Below are 16,273 nucleotides of genomic sequence, written 5' to 3' on the forward strand. Positions count from 1 at the left end.
GGAGTGAAAGAGCCGGACTAAGCTCGTCCAAAATTTTGAAATGCCTCCTCTACTGGACGCGAGGAGGTGGGAGAGGCTTGACGGTAGAGTGTGAGCATTGAGAGGAGGAGAACTTGGAGAGCTGTTGGGCGATCTTTGCCCGGGCACTCTTTAGCCCTTGAGACCAGGCCAAGGCTGCACTGACCTTAACGGGCGTGAGTGCCAAAGACACGATCTAAGACCATGTCTTTGCCCTCTCGTGGTGGTATCTCCGGGTCGGTAAACCCGTTGAGTACCCTGATGAGAGTCAGGACTTGCCAGAAGTGGGACTGGCAGCGAAGCCTCCTTCTTCCACCTCAGAGATGTCCTCTCTGGGTGGGTCGTGAGCATTCCTAGAGTGACTGGTAGTTCCTGAAGGCCTGGAGGTCCTTGAAGAGGATTTGGAAATGTCTTAGAGTTCTTTGATTCCTTTTGGCCAAGGAGATAGGACTCCAGCATTGAAGGCTGGATGGAGTTGTCCTTCCTGTCTTCCGCTGGTGGTGGAGGACTCTCTGTGTGAGGAAAATTTTCCTCCGAAGGTGGAAGAGAGGAAATTCAAACCTCGTGAGACTCCCTCGGCAGAGGTAAGGTAGGAGAGCGTCCTGAGGGCGAGTCAGGAGGGGCAGGCCTCAAAGGCCTAACAGGAATCAGTTTCACCCTAGGGGATGTTACTGTGTTTCAGGCTCCTTTTTTTCTCTTCAAGGGAGAAGCAGCCAAGGTTCTTTGCGGGAGATCTACTGGAACCGTCGGATGTTGTGAGGTCTCTGAAGAGTGAGATGATAAAGCAGGTCTGAAGGCTTGTACAACTGCTCTGACCATGGCACTGAACCAAGGCTGTCTGCTGACAGTGGCACAGTCAGAGAGAGCTCCTGAAGAGAAAGGGATCAATGGATCCCTGTGAGGAGTCTCGACCTATGGTTGATGTGGTGGGTCTGCCTTCGAAGAAGGAATCTTCGGAATATTGAACCCTTCTGTGAAGCCTCTTCCTCCTTTTCCCAGCGGGAGTGCTGTAATGCATTTGCGGGGAGGGGAATGGGGCTATGGCAACCTATTAAAAAGTTTGCCTTTTTGACTTGTGCAAGGGGAAATTGAGGCGCAGGAGAGCGCTGGCTAGCAGGCGAATGCTGGTGCGCAGGTGAGCATGGGAAAACAGACAAGTGCTGGCGAGCCAAAGAACGTTGGTGCATAGGTGGGCGCAGGTGCCAGGTGAGCTGGAGAGCGTTGACGAGTCGGCGAGCGCCAACGAGCTGGAGAACGCTGGTGCACAGGAGAGCACTTGTGCAAAGGAGAGTGCTGGTGCGCAGGAGAGCTCTGATGCGCAGGAAAGAGCTGTCGCACTGGTGAGCGCAGGTGCGCTGGCGAGCCAGCAAACGCTAGTGTTTTGAACGGTGAGAACGTGCTGGAGAGCGCCGGCGATCGGGAGATCGATGGGGTATTGGAGAGCGCTAAAATGCAGGAGAGCGCTGAAGCACTGGAAAGCGCTGACGCGCTGGAGAGCCTTGATACACTGAAAAGCGTTGGCATGGGGGATCACGAACAATCCATAGAAGAGTCCAAGTCCAAAGACCGAGGACTACCGGCAGCATCGTCAAGAGAAGGTCCAGGAACGGGCGAAGGTTGAGGGCCAGAAGACAACAGAAGAGGAGGCTCCTCTGCGGAGGAAGGCTGCGAAGATGAGGCGCCTTTTCACCGATGGCGAAGGGCGACCTCTAAGGCGAAGCGGAGGACGAGCTCTGCAAGATCGGTGATGCCCTCTGGGGGCCGGTGGATCAGCAAGCTGAACTATAGAAGTCCACAGAGGAGTTTCTACGAGTGAACTCCTCCTCCGAGGAGAAACACTCGCAGGAGAGACAGATGAACTTTGCTTCCCCCTTGAAGGATGATCATGAATGGGTGAAGCGCAGTCGTCAGCAACAGCCGAAGAGTCTGAAGAGGCAGGGGCGTCAGCAGCAGATGCCTCAGACACCACTAAGTCGGCGTACGACAGATGAACCACCTCCGAAGTCGACAAAGGCTGCACATTAGCACCATGGATGAGCTGCAGCAAGGAGTTCTTGGAGGGCGGACCCGGAAGCCCCAAGGACGACCACCCCTGTACAAAAGGAGAAAGACACAAGGCCTCACCTGGGGGGAGAGGTGGGGCCGCTTTGCCAGAGGAAGCAACACCATCTCTGGAGGACTGGGGTTGACCAACAATTAAAGGGCCTACGCTACTACTCGACGGTCTCTCGGATGAAGCCGATTGAGTAGGAGCTTCGGAGGAAGGTTAGGAAGCGGAAGAAGAAGCCTTAGGTATTTTCCCTTTTGAAGAAATCTTTGAAGGAGAAATATCCTGCTTTGAATTCTTCTTCTACCGTCGCCCAAGCCTTTCTCACTGGGAGGCAGATGACTGCAGACACTCACTACACTTGTTTTCCCCATCATACCGTTGACCTCTGCAGGCGGGACAAAGGGTGTGTCAATCGGTGTCCACGGCCGACATGAAGGTACCACAGGGGAGGCGGGCAGGTACGCATGGTCGGCAGAAGTAAACACACACACACTAATAAAGAGAAAGCACAAACAAAAAGCAATTAATGGCAGTCCAAAATAACTTGGTGAGGATGAAGAACGGTAACGACCGTTCACCATCCACATCAAAAGCAAAGTGAGCTTAAATCACAGGTGTGTGAGCGGGAGCAGTACCAAGCTAACCCCCCCTATCCTTGCTAACTAGCGGAATGGGTAGTTAACCCTCGCTAAAATTTTAATGGCTAGTCCTTTCAGCTTCGCCGAAAGTAATACCCCTAATAAATAGCATAGGTTTATATTCCAGTTACAAAACAAACGTATATTATAAAATTTTTCATTAACATTGAAGCAAACTCGGGCTTTCAAATGCCTTTATTCCTGAAACTAGAGAAATAAAATACATATACAGTACATTCACCATAAAATTCAGAGCATACTTCACCCGAATGTGAAAATACAGGAAAAGAAAGTCTCTTAACACATATGCATCTCCAAAAAGAGTGAACTAATGTTTATGATGTAACTGTTCAAAGGATACAACTTGAAGTTGTAGAATAGCGAATATGACAGTCAAGAGACAAAAATGTGCAAAACTAATTAAGAACTATAGTCTGTTTCCTCCTAGCCGGCAACTGGAGCTGAACCACGGTTTGAAAGCTCGTCACTGATTGGCTGTTGGTTCAGGCTTCCTCCCCTTCCGCTGACCGACAACGAAGCAAAACATTGTACAGTATTTGTCCGCTGTACATGGAATTCATTTTTGCTTTATACCTCACTTAGTTTGCATAATATCTACCTGGTTCTTTGGTCACACACAGTTTAAAGGTACATGATGAGTATTACCTTGAAAAAAAATCCATATCTTAAAAAAATATACGAAAAATTACGAGTTGAAGTGAAACAAGCGCTGAAAAAACTTTATACAACTTTTTTATATGCGGTTTTTTACCTACAAATGTCATGCAAACGTAAATAAAAATAGGTGGATTTGGTAGAAAAATCCTCTTGAATGTCATGAACCTAAAAAAATAATGCAAGGAAGGAAAATAATGGTGAAATATTTGGCTTTATACCACAATATCGTTACAAATTTTGGTGACGATTCGTCGATGCTGAGAGAGAGAGAGAGAGAGAGAGAGAGAGAGAGAGAGAGAGAGAGAGAGAGAGAGAGAGAGAGAGAGAGAGAGAGAGAGAGAATAATAGTGGAACACATGAGCTCAGAAAACAGGTGCAACTGGAGTGGCAAGTGATTTTACAGTAATTTTTTTTTACATTAAAATGAACTTCCCAGCATTACTCTCTATCTTTTCTATAATGTAAGACCCCCATGACAAGAAGAAGGATTGTTTCTACATTATTCTACCTTTGTTTATATACAGGAGCTTAATATTTGCAAAATAAAATCAGCATATAACTTGGAGTGGTATAAGATTCTCAAGAGATAGCGTTACTTCAACACATTTTAAAATTCTTTTTAGGCAAAGTGGATATTTTTTTCACCGAAATTGTAGTCTTTCATTATTAATCAGTCTGTTATCAAAGAACCAAGAAGATACGACACAAAATAAGTGAGCTATGAATGAAAAAAAATAAAAACTTCTCGTGATTAGTAATGGAATATTTTGATGACAACAGGTGATCGTCAGTCAGTGGGAGAAGAGGAAGCTTGAACCAAAAGCCAAACAGCGACAAGCTTTCAATCTGTGGTTCTGCTCCAGTTGCCAGCTCGGATGTATTAATTGGCGTGGATTTTCATACACTCAAATATGAACTAAGTTTGAAGTCTGTGACAACAATGTCCTAACTTATGACTGATTACATAAATTGGACATTTTGTTTGACTGACCTTTCAAAATTTAATCATTTCAAGCTTTTTACATAACAGCTAATCCCTGCAAGTTTCATTACTCTACAGTTGAATTGTGGCCAGGAAGGTGTCCACTAACACACTCACAAACAGGGGGTAAAACATAACCTCCTTCCAACATTGTTGATGAAGGTAATAAACTTTAACAAACCTTGTATCCTTTGATCACGACACATCCAGTACACAATCCCTTGGCTGTCCTCAGGTACATCTGAAGCTTCACTGATCATTTCAACACGTTTCTTGTTGAATTTGAAATCCAATATGTCCTCTCCTACCTAAAGCAGAGATGTCATCAAAGTAAAATATCAAAACCTTCTAAGGAGCAAAAACTACTTTGCATTAATTTTTCAATGCGTTTCAGTTTTGTGCAGAAAGAAGTGCAGGTACTAAATTAATTTTCTGCTTGTAGTACAGTACTCCTAAAATCATGAAATTACTGTATTTTGATTTGAAATCCACCGAATTTATAGCTATATTTCGCTTATATATTTCTGTATACAGTCATTCAGGGCACTTCAAATTTTCTTTTTTTTACTAAACATATAAATACAGTACTTACATTCTTTCTTTCCTCCTCAACACGTGATAGTATATCTAGGTCAGGGCTATCAACCTTTTGCTTTTTTGGAGAAGGTTCTTCGTTTGCTGGTGGCATCCTGTGGATAATGTATTCCTCTTTCCTTTAGTTACTAACAGTACCTGATGCAGTTTAATACCTGTATAAAGAAAAGAAAAGTCAGAAAGGATATAGATTAAACATTACCCAATACAAAAACCCTCAAGAAAACTACCAGATTGAATCATTTTATTCAAATCTGTTGCACTAAATTTTCAGACTTGAAAAATCCCCATATTATAAGCACTAGTAAACAAGTAACAAACAATTGTTTCGTCCTCAAATTGGAATACTTGTACTGCACTGCATATTCTCATTGGTTCCTCAAACACTTCATAAGGCTTAATAACAACTATTCTTCCAACAAAATAAAGGTATACAGTACAATGCAAAACTAAAACAAATTATAATTTGAAATTTACATACCATCTATCAGCTATCAGAACTTTGGTTTTATAAAATATCTCAAGGATATACATTCTAAATATTAGTAAAGAAAGATGTACAGTATTTTACATTCTTTCATTAGATAACCTAAGAGGAATAAGGGTAAATACTGAATTGCAATGAGTGTAATAAAAAAAATATTAATAAAAATCTTTTAATCTGTTCCATACCAAACATTTTTTTTTCATTATCTGACACCCACTTAAAATATTTGTACATACGAAAGCCTAATAATTTATTGTTACAATATACGAGAATATAGGTAAACTACTCATCATTTTTTGAATAGCTACCTGCTGAAATATTTCCTGCATTGCAAGCAATAGGCCTATTTCCCTGAATAACTTCCATGGCATCACCATTGACTTATACATTGTACAGTACTGTATTCATGTAGGTTAGCCTTAAATTTCAGATATCTATTCTGTTTTATAAAAATGATATTTTGATTATAAAATGAATTTTTGAATATACTTACCCGGTGAATATATAATAGCTGACGTCTCCGGCGGCTCGACAGAAAAACACAAAAACTCGCGAGCGATCGCTATGAAGGTTGCGGGTGTGCCCACCAGCGCCAACTATCGGCCAGATACCGCATATACATGTAAACAGCTCCAGTTCTTCTCATCCCGCTGGGTCTCTATCGGGGAGGAAGGGGGGGCCTTTAATTTATATATTCACCGGGTAAGTATATTCAAAAATTTATTTTATAATCAAAATATCATTTTTAAATATTTAACTTAGCCGGTGAATATATAATAGCTGATTCACACCCATGGTGGTGGGTAGAGACCAGAATTAATAAAGTTTACAGCGTATATGCTTAGAGTTTTTGACAGTTATATCATAACAAAACCCAAATATATATAGGTACCTGGTAAGGAAGTTGACTTAGACGATTACTCTGCCTTGTTAGTCTGTCTTCCTCACGAAGCCCAGCGATCCTCTTAGGATGCTGAAAGACTCCCAGGAGCTGAAGTATCAAGGGCTGCAACCCATACAACAGGACCTCATCAAACCCCTAATCTGGGCGCTCTCAAGAAATGACATTTGACCACCCGCCAAATCAACCAGGATGCGAAAGGCTTCTTAGCCTTCCGTACAACCCAAAAACAAGATTAAAAACATTTCAAGAGACAGATTAAAAGGATATTGGAATTAAGGGAATGTAGTGGTAGAACCCTCACCCACTACTGCACTCGCTGCAACGAATGGACCCAGTGTGTAGCAGTCCTCGTAAAGAGTCTGGACATCTTTTAAGTAAAATGACGCGAATACCGACTTGCTTCTCCAAAAGGTAGCGTCCATAATACTTTGCAGAGATCTATTTTGCTTAAAGGCCACGGAAATTGCTATAGCTCTTACTTCGTGCGTCTTCACCTTAAGCAAGCATCGGTCTTTTTCATTCAAGTGAGAATGAGCCTCTCATATTAAAAATCTGATAAAATATGACAAAGCATTCTTTGACATAGGCAATGATGGTTTCTTAACTGAACACCATAAGGCCTCAGATCCACCTCGTAAGGACTTAGTACGAGCTAAGTAGAACTTAAGAGCTCTAACTGGACACAGCACTCTTTCAAGTTCGTTGCCTACGATTTCTGACAGGCAAGGTATATTAAAAGACTTAGGCCAAGGACGAGAAGGCAGTTCATTTTTGGCCAGGAAACCAAGTTGAAGTGAACATGTGGCTTTTTCTGTAGAAAAGCCGATGTTCTTACTGAAGGCATGAATTTCACTGACCCTTTTCGCCGAAGCCAAGCACACTAGGAAAAGCGTCTTGAGGGTGAGATCTTTCAGGGAGGCTGAATGTAATGGCTCAAACCTGTCTGACATGAGGAACCTTAGGACCACGTCTAAGTTCCATCCAGGAGTTGCCATACGACGTTCCTTAGAGGTCTCGAAAGACTTAAGGAGATCTTGGAGATCTTTATTGTTGGAAAGATCTAAGCCTCTATGACGAAAGACCGAAGCCAACATGCTCCTGTAGCCCTTAATCGTAGGAGCTGAGAGGGAGCGAACATTTCTCAGATGTAAAAGAAAATCTGCGATTTGGGCTACAGAGGTACTGGAAGAGGACACAGATGCTGACTTGCACCAGTCTCGAAAGACTTCCCACTTCGACTGGTATACTCTGATGGTAGAAGCTCTCCTAGCTCTCGCAATCGCACTGGCTGCCTCCTTCGAAAAGCCTCGAGCTCTTGAGAGTCTCTCGATAGTCTGAAGGCAGTCAGACGAAGCGCGGGGAGGCTTTGATGAACATTCTTTACGTGGGGCTGACGTAAGAGATCTACCCTTAGAGGAAGACTTCTTGGAATGTCTACCAGCCATTGAAGTACCTCGGTGAACCACTCTCTCGCGGGCCAGAGGGGAGCAACCAACGTCAACCTTGTCCCTTCGTGAGAGGCGAACTTCTGCAGTACCTTGTTGACTATCTTGAATGGTGGGAATGCATATAAGTCCAGATGAGACCAATCCAGTAGGAACGCGTCTATGTGGATCGCCTCTGGATCTGGGACTGGTGAGCAATAGATCGGTTGTGGAGGATTTATTTTTGCTTTATTTTTATTTTGCCAAATCCTGTGTGTGTGAGAGAGAGAGAGAGAGAGAGAGAGAGAGAGAGAGAGAGATATTGTGTTAGCGAGCGAAAGTAGTTAGTGTAACGATCGTTTGTGGTGAGGAAGACTGTTGGTATAAATGAGATTGTTTGTTTACATTTTTAGTAAGGTTACGACAGTGGTGAATGTTTCGGAGCGAATGCTTTTTTTATTTGACTGCAGCATAAGGCAGTTGTGTGAGAGCTGGATTACATTTATATTTTTCTGACCAGCGTGGAAGTGGTTTTTGATTTTCAAAGTAAGTACAGTTTTGTTTATCTTTGCTTGTCGTGATTGTGAATGATAGGAACAATTTATTATTTATCTTTGATTATAGTGCGATAGTTCAGTTAGCTAGAAGTGTTCGTAAGTGTTTTTCTTTATTTTGGCAGGCTGCGATTCCTCCTTTGGAGTGACCGAATTTTGAAAGTGGATTTATTATTGATGACCTGGCCTGTACTTAATATTGTTTGGACTTCTCATTTGACTGCACAACCGTTGATGACCTGGCCTGTTATTTGAGATTCCGATTGATGATGATGATGATGATGATTATAATGATGAGGATGACCACGGTTAATGTTATTGGACAGTCGAATTGACTGTTGTTATTGTTGGCAATTGGTTACAAAGACTGGTGCCAGTGTGTAGAGTCGGTGGACGATGGTGGCCACACACAAATATTAATTTAAGAAGTTCTCGTATGTTTTAGTATTGTTTGATTATTTTTGCTGGGTTATATATGACGACTGGTGTTTTAGTGTTGTGATTTTTTTCAGTGTTTAAGTATTTTTCGGTACTGTGTGTGAAGTAAGTGTTTTCAGTACTGTATGTGGACTGACGGTGTTGGGTATATTTTAAGGCTATTGTTTTCCCGATTATTGGAGAATTCTCGGTACCCTTACGCACCGATATCTATTTATCCAGCAAATTTTGTCTGTTGAATTTAATGTGTGATTTTGTTTTCGGTTGCGGTAAATATAGTTTTAAGGTTATGTTTTGTTTGTTTTTCCCTTCGTGCAATAGTCCAGTTTGAAGTAGAGTCAGGGGAAAGTTTGTATTGTGGGATATTGAGAAAGTAAGAGTGATTAAGGGTGTGGGGGGTTTGTTTTTGTTGACATCCCGCTACATTATTTTGGCGCCCGAACAGGGACTGCTGAGGTGGGATAGAAGCTGGACTGTTGGACGAAGGACGGAATTAGGTTAAGAATTTAGGATTAAGGTTGATGAAAAATGGAAGAGCAGAACAAGTTACTGAAGGAGGAATTGCGGCTGAGTAAGGAGCGTGAGGAGAGGTTGCTAATAGAGAATGAGAGGTTGAACTGGGAGAATGCGGCGATGCAGAAGGAGCTTAGGGAGTTAAAGGGGACAGTAGAGAGAGTGGAAGAATGTGTTGAGATGAGGATGCGAGAGAATGAAGAACGAATGGAGAAACGAATGGAATATATGATGGGGCAAGTCATGGGGATGATGAAAACTATAATGGGTGAAGGTGCAGTCGGAGGAGTGTCCTCAGCTTCGGGTAATGGGTTGGTAGTGAAAGAGAAGGTTAAGGTAGGTGATAATGGGAAAGGAAGTGATAGTGATAGTAGTAATAGTGATGGTGATATTGAAGATAAGGGAATTAGGCATAGTAAGGATGAACAGAAAGGGGAGAGGAAAGATGAAAGGAAAGGTAAAAGTGATGTGAAGAAAGAGAAGAAAAAGTATCAGGCTGATAGCAAGGACGATCGTGAATGGGTGAAAGTGGTAAGTAAGAAAAAGGGTAAGAAGGGAATGGTTAAGGATAGGAATTTAAGTGTGGAAGTGGATTCATTATATTCGAATGAGGAAGAAGGTAACAAGGGAGTAGACAGTGATGATAGCAGTGAGAATGAACGTGATGTGTGTAAGACTGTGTTTATGAGAGAGGTACCTCGGTGTGAAAGGTTCAATGAGCATAGCAGTAGGGATGTAAATGATTTTTTCAAGGAGTATGAGAGGTATTGTCAGGATAAGTATGGTGATAGTAAAAGAGTTTGGGCTAGGGAGTTAGGAGAATATTTGACTGGGTATTTGTTGACGATGTATGGAGTGATAATGAGTGTAGGGGACGTTGATTATGAAAGTGTGAAAACGAGAATAATTGAGCAGGTAAAACGTATGAAAGGGAGTGTTAAGTATAAGCGTAAGAATGATTTTGATGAGGCAAGGATGAATGCAGGAGAAGCTATATCAATGTACGTATGTAGGTTGGAAACTTTAGCTAGGAAGAAGTATGGGGATGAAGGTATAAATGAGAATAAGGAGTTAATGAGGAAGTTTTTGGCAACAGTACCTGAGAATGTGTGTGAATTTATTAATTTGAAACGCAAAGAGAAAATGAGGTGGACGCAAGAGAGATTGACATGGGATGATATACTAGAGATAGTTGAGGATTATGAGTTAGATAGGTGCATGAAAGAAAGTAAATCTGTGAGTGTAAGAACTGGAATGGAAGAAAGTGTAATAGAATTTGGTAGTTATAAGGACGCAATTTTGAGAGGACCAATGAGGGTAGCTGATAATGTAGTAGATAGGAGTGTTAGGGCGAGTAATGTGGGAATACCTGTAAGGACAAATGAAGGGTTTAGGCAAGGGAATCAGGTTTGGAGGGATAGGAGTGCTAGTGCGCCGCAAGATAGGTCAGGTAGTTGTATCCGTGAAGAGAAGTGTTATAGATGTGGGAAAGTAGGACATAAGAAGAATGAATGTAGATGGGCTCTTGGTGCTTGTTTTGGATGTGGTGAGGTAGGGCATAGAATTAGCGAGTGCACGAAAGAGAAAGGGGTAAAATGTTATCGGTGTGGTATGACAGGGCACATAGCGAGTGGATGTCGGAGTAATCGTACAAATGTGATTTGCGGTAATTGTGGTAAGGATGGGCATTATGCTAGAATGTGCAAGGAGCCGCGGGGTAAGTGTACTGAATGTGGTGCAGATGGGCATGTAGCTAGAGTATGTAGGAAGAAGGGAGTAAGTCAGCCAGGATGTTCGGGAAACTAGAGTGTGAGAGGGTTCAGCTGGGTGAGTCCTCCTGTGTGTGTGGAAGGAATAGGATCAATGTTTGTGAGAATGGGATGAATAATTGGTTAGAAATGAGCAAGTATGAATCTAGTATGCATGAAAAGTTAGGGCTGGAAAATAAACAATTAGTGTTAGTTGAATATAGGAAAAAGAGGCGTTTGAAAGTTTTACGTAAGGATGAAAAAAGGGAAAATTTTATAAGTAAAAGTGAGACTAGAAATAAGTATGACAAGGGTGTAAATGTGCAAGTGTGTATGGAAGATAAATGTGTTAATACAGATGAATCATGGCTGAGTATGAATGATACCTATAGTGTGTGTGGCTTTTCCTTAGGTGATGTAAAAGAAAGGATGACGAATGCGAGAGTGAGAGATAAGAGAATGATTAGTAGTATGAATGAATCTTTTGCTAAAGTTGAGAATGTTTTTGATGAAATGGATGAACTGTTTACAGAAATGAGTGTAATTATAGGGCCAGATGAGAACGAGGTAGATATGATTGTACATGATATATTAGATGATAGTGATTTAGATAGGAATAGTGTTAATGTAGCGAATGATTGTGATAAGGAAGAAGTGAATGAGAGAGTATATGGAGGCCCAGTTACTCGGAGTAGAGGTCCCGTTCCCGACTGCGACTGGGTTATGAAAAAAATAATGTAAGTGTTGTGTGAGAAGGATTTGGCAAAGTAAGGGGGGAGGAATGTGGAGGATTTATTTTTGCTTTATTTTTATTTTGCCAAATCCTGTGTGTGTGAGAGAGAGAGAGAGAGAGAGAGAGAGAGAGAGAGAGATATTGTGTTAGCGAGCGAAAGTAGTTAGTGTAACGATCGTTTGTGGTGAGGAAGACTGTTGGTATAAATGAGATTGTTTGTTTACATTTTTAGTAAGGTTACGACAGTGGTGATGTTTCGGAGCGAATGCTTTTTTTATTTGACTGCAGCATAAGGCAGTTGTGTGAGAGCTGGTTTACATTTATATTTTTCTGACCAGCGTGGAAGTGGTTTTTGATTTTCAAAGTAAGTACAGTTTTGTTTATCTTTGCTTGTCGTGATTGTGAATGATAGGAACAATTTATTATTTATCTTTGATTATAGTGCGATAGTTCAGTTAGCTAGAAGTGTTCGTAAGTGTTTTTCTTTATTTTGGCAGGCTGCGATTCCTCCTTTGGAGTGACCGAATTTTGAAAGTGGATTTATTATTGATGACCTGGCCTGTACTTAATATTGTTTGGACTTCTCATTTGACTGCACAACCGTTGATGACCTGGCCTGTTATTTGAGATTCGATTGATGATGATGATGATGATGATTATAATGATGAGGATGACCACGGTTAATGTTATTGGACAGTCGAATTGACTGTTGTTATTGTTGGCAATTGGTTACAAAGACTGGTGCCAGTGTGTAGAGTCGGTGGACGATGGTGGCCACACACAAATATTAATTAAGAAGTTCTCGTATGTTTTAGTATTGTTTGATTATTTTTGCTGGGTTATATATGACGACTGGTGTTTTAGTGTTGTGATTTTTTTCAGTGTTTAAGTATTTTTCGGTACTGTGTGTGAAGTAAGTGTTTTCAGTACTGTATGTGGACTGACGGTGTTGGGTATATTTTAAGGCTATTGTTTTCCCGATTATTGGAGAATTCTCGGTACCCTTACGCACCGATATCTATTTATCCAGCAAATTTTGTCTGTTGAATTTAATGTGTGATTTGTTTTCGGTTGCGGTAAATATAGTTTTAAGGTTATGTTTTGTTTGTTTTTCCCTTCGTGCAATAGTCCAGTTTGAAGTAGAGTCAGGGGAAAGTTTGTATTGTGGGATATTGAGAAAGTAAGAGTGATTAAGGTGTGGGGGGTTTGTTTTTGTTGACATCCCGCTACACGGTAACCTTTTGGTCAACTAGGTGGCAAAGAGGTCTATGGTGGGTTGACCCCAAGTCGCCCAAAGACTCTTGCACACGTCCTTGTGGAGGGTCCATTCCGTGGGTATCACCTGACCCCTCCGACTGAGACAGTCTGCCAAGACGTTCAAGTCCCCCTGGATGAATCTCGTCAACAGGGAGATGCCTCGATTTCTTGACCATATGAGAAGGTCCCTTGCGATCTCGTACAGCGTGTGGGAGTGTGTGCCTCCTTGCTTGGAGATGTACGCAAAGCTGTGGTGTTGTCTGAGTTGACCTCTACCACTTTGTTTCGAAGAATGCTTCGAATTTCATCAAGGCCAAGTGGACTGCTAATAGCTCCTTGCCGTTGATGTGCATGCTCTTCTGACTTGAGGTCCACAGACCCGAGCATTCCCGGACCGTCCAGGGTCGCACCCCAACCCAAATCCGACGCGTCTGAGAACAACACGTGGTTTGGGTTCTTGACTGCTAGGATAGTCCCTCTCTCAGACTGATATTGCTGTCCCACCATTTCAGGCATGCCTTTACTGGTTCGGAGACTGGGATTGATACCGTCTCTAACGTCTTGTCCTTGTTCCAGTGAGAGGCTAGATGGAACTGGAGAGGCCGAAGGTGTAGTCTCCCTAGCGAGACAAACTGCTCCAGGGATGAGAGAGTCCCTACGAGACTCATCCAACTCCTGACTGAACAACGTTCTCTTTTCAGCATTAGTTGGACTTTGAGCAGGGCTTGTTCTATTCGGGTGGCAGACGGAAAAGCCCGAAAAACTGGACTGCGAATCTCCATCCCCAAATATAGAATAGTCTGGGATGGGATCAGTTGGGACTTTTCTAGGTTGACCAAAAGTCCCAACTCCTTGGCCAGACCCAACGTCCAATGTAGATCCTGCAGACAGCGATGACTGGACGATGCTCTGAGAAGCCAGTCGTCCAAGTACAGGGAGGCTCGATTCCCGATAGATGGAGGAATTTTGCCACATTCCTCATGAGCCTCGTAAACACGAGAGGAGCAGGACTGAGGCCAAAGCACAGGGCTCGAAACTGGTACACCACATTCCTGTAAACAAACCTCAGAAACGGTTGGGAATCCGGGTGTATAGGAATGTGGAAGTACGCATCTCGTAGGTCGAGAGAGACCATCCAGTCTCCCTCTCTGACCGCTGCTAAGACGGACTTCGTGGTCTCCATCGTGAATTTTGTTTTGTAACAAAAACGTTGAGCGCACTGACGTCTAGCACCGGCCTCCAACCTCCTGTATGCTTTGGACTAGGAAGAGACGGTTGTAAAACCCCGGTGATTGAAGGTCCGAGACTTTCACCACCGCTCCCTTCTCTAGCAACAGAGACACTTCTTGATTTAGGGCTTGTCTCTTTGACTCCTCTCGGTACCTGGGAGAGAGGTCTATGGGAGTTGTACAAGAGGAGGTTTGCGTACAAACGGTATTTTGTACCCCTCTCTGAGCAACAGAACAGACTCTTGGTCTGCACCCCTCTTCTCCCAGGCCTGCCAGAAGCTCTTCAATCTGGCACCTATCGCTGTCTGAGGCTGTGGCAGTCAGACTCTGCCACGGGAGGACTTGGCTCCTCTCTTCTTACCTCTCTTTCCCTCGGCACGAGAGCTTCCCCTGCTGGGAGCTCTGCCACGAAAGGGCGGGATAAATCTAGACGCAGGAGTCTCGATCCTGGGTCTCACAGCAAAGGATGAAGAAGGAGCCCCTTGTCAAGCAGAGGACGCCATCAGGTCATGGGTATCCTTCTGCACAAGCGAAGCAGCTATATCCTTAACCAGCTGTTGTGGAAACAAGGCGCTGATAAGGGAGCATAGAGCAGTTCCAATCTCTGACAGGGAGTAACTCCTGCCGAAAGGAAAGAGCAAAGGGTTTCTCTCTTCTTTAAGACTCCCGACGTAAAGGTGGAGGCGAGCTCATTGGAGCCATCGCGGATGGCTTTATCCATACAGGACATGATAAGTAAGACAACATCTTGGTCGGCAGACGAGATCTTCCTACTTAAAGCTCCTAATGACCAGTCAAGAAAGTTAAACACTTCAAAGGCTCTGTATACGCCTTTAAGCAGATGGTCAAGGTCCGAGGAGGACCAACAAATCTTCGAGCGTCTCATGGCCAGGCGACGGGGAGAGTCTACGAGGCTTGAGAAGTCACCCTGGGCAGAGGCAGGGACTCCCAAGCCGAGAACTTCTCCCGTGCTATACCAGACGCTCGATCTAGAAGCAAGCTTAGAAGGAGGGAAGGCAAAGGCAGTCTTCCCCAAACTCCTCCTGGTATTCAACCAGTCGCCTAGAAGACGTAAAGCCCTCTTAGAAGAGCGAGAAAGCACTAGCTTAGTAAAGGCTGGCTTGGTAGCAGCTAAGCCTAGAGCAAACTCAGACGGAGGCGAACGAGGAGCAACAGCAACAAAGTGATCTGGAAAAAGATCCTTGAAAATCATCATGATCTTCTTGAAATCCATCGAAGGAGGAACAGCCTTAGGTTCATCTACATCTGAAGGATTATCATCAGGATGAGGATCAGCAACGTCCTCATCTGAAGGAGCTTCGTCCGATAACTGCTGAGTCTCAAGCAAGGGAGAGACCTGCCTTGGTGGCAATGCTTGACAAGCAGAGTCCACACGCACCGGAGCATCAGTAGCAGTCCAGGACGCTACGTCATGTAACTGCTTAACAGACTGACTAGCAACAACAACAGGAGCGGGAGGACGCTCGACGTCAACTCGAGACTGCCTTGACTGCCTAGACTGAGCAGTCAAAACAACTCTTGACTGCGGTGCTTGACGCTCAACGTCAAAACAAGTCAACTTCGCTGGTTGGCGAACGTCCTGAACGTCAACAAGAGCATGCGGCAGCGGCTGAACGTCCACAAGCGGCTGAAAGTCAACACGGGACTGCATCGAGTGAGGCTCTACAAAACGTGACTGACGTGACTTAGTAACGTCAACGTCAACAGGACGAGCAAAGGCTCGTTTGGGCGGCTGACGGCCAGGATCTCGATCAGCTAAGCGGCGAGGATCATCGTGAACCTTCTCAGCAGAATAGTCCTCCATAAGAGAGGCAAGCTTATTCTGCATGTCTTGCAGTACAACCCATTTAGGATCAACGGGAATGGGTGCGGTAAGAGACGAGGGTAACGTCTGTGACTGCAAAACATTGCCTACACTAAGACTCTCGGAGCCTGTGTTACGCTTCTGTTTAGGCGGCGAGCAGTCTTCTGATGACTGCACAGGGTCAGAGCTGTCCCAATGGCT

The 16,273-nt window shown here is 43.7% G+C and overlaps 1 protein-coding gene across 5 annotated transcripts in view; it reads right to left on the minus strand.

Moving 5' to 3' along the window:
• Positions 1-16,273, minus strand: part of phr (photorepair) — a 163,864-nt gene that overhangs the window by 125,417 nt on the left and 22,174 nt on the right. For 4 of the 5 annotated variants that reach the window (XM_068346262.1, XM_068346259.1, XM_068346257.1 and 1 more), the window contains exons 2-3: positions 4,959-5,115; positions 4,548-4,674 (exon numbers count right to left, since the gene is read on the minus strand). In XM_068346262.1, the coding sequence (XP_068202363.1) occupies positions 4,548-4,674; positions 4,959-5,054 (223 nt within the window). In that variant the 5' untranslated portion in view covers positions 5,055-5,115. Of the gene's footprint in view, positions 1-4,547; positions 4,675-4,958; positions 5,116-5,441; positions 5,466-16,273 lie in introns of those variants that run through there. The other variant, XM_068346261.1, reaches the window with a different exon arrangement.

The sequence above is a fragment of the Palaemon carinicauda genome, chromosome 22 (assembly GCF_036898095.1).
Source record: "Palaemon carinicauda isolate YSFRI2023 chromosome 22, ASM3689809v2, whole genome shotgun sequence".
Lineage (NCBI taxonomy): Eukaryota > Metazoa > Arthropoda > Malacostraca > Decapoda > Palaemonidae > Palaemon > Palaemon carinicauda.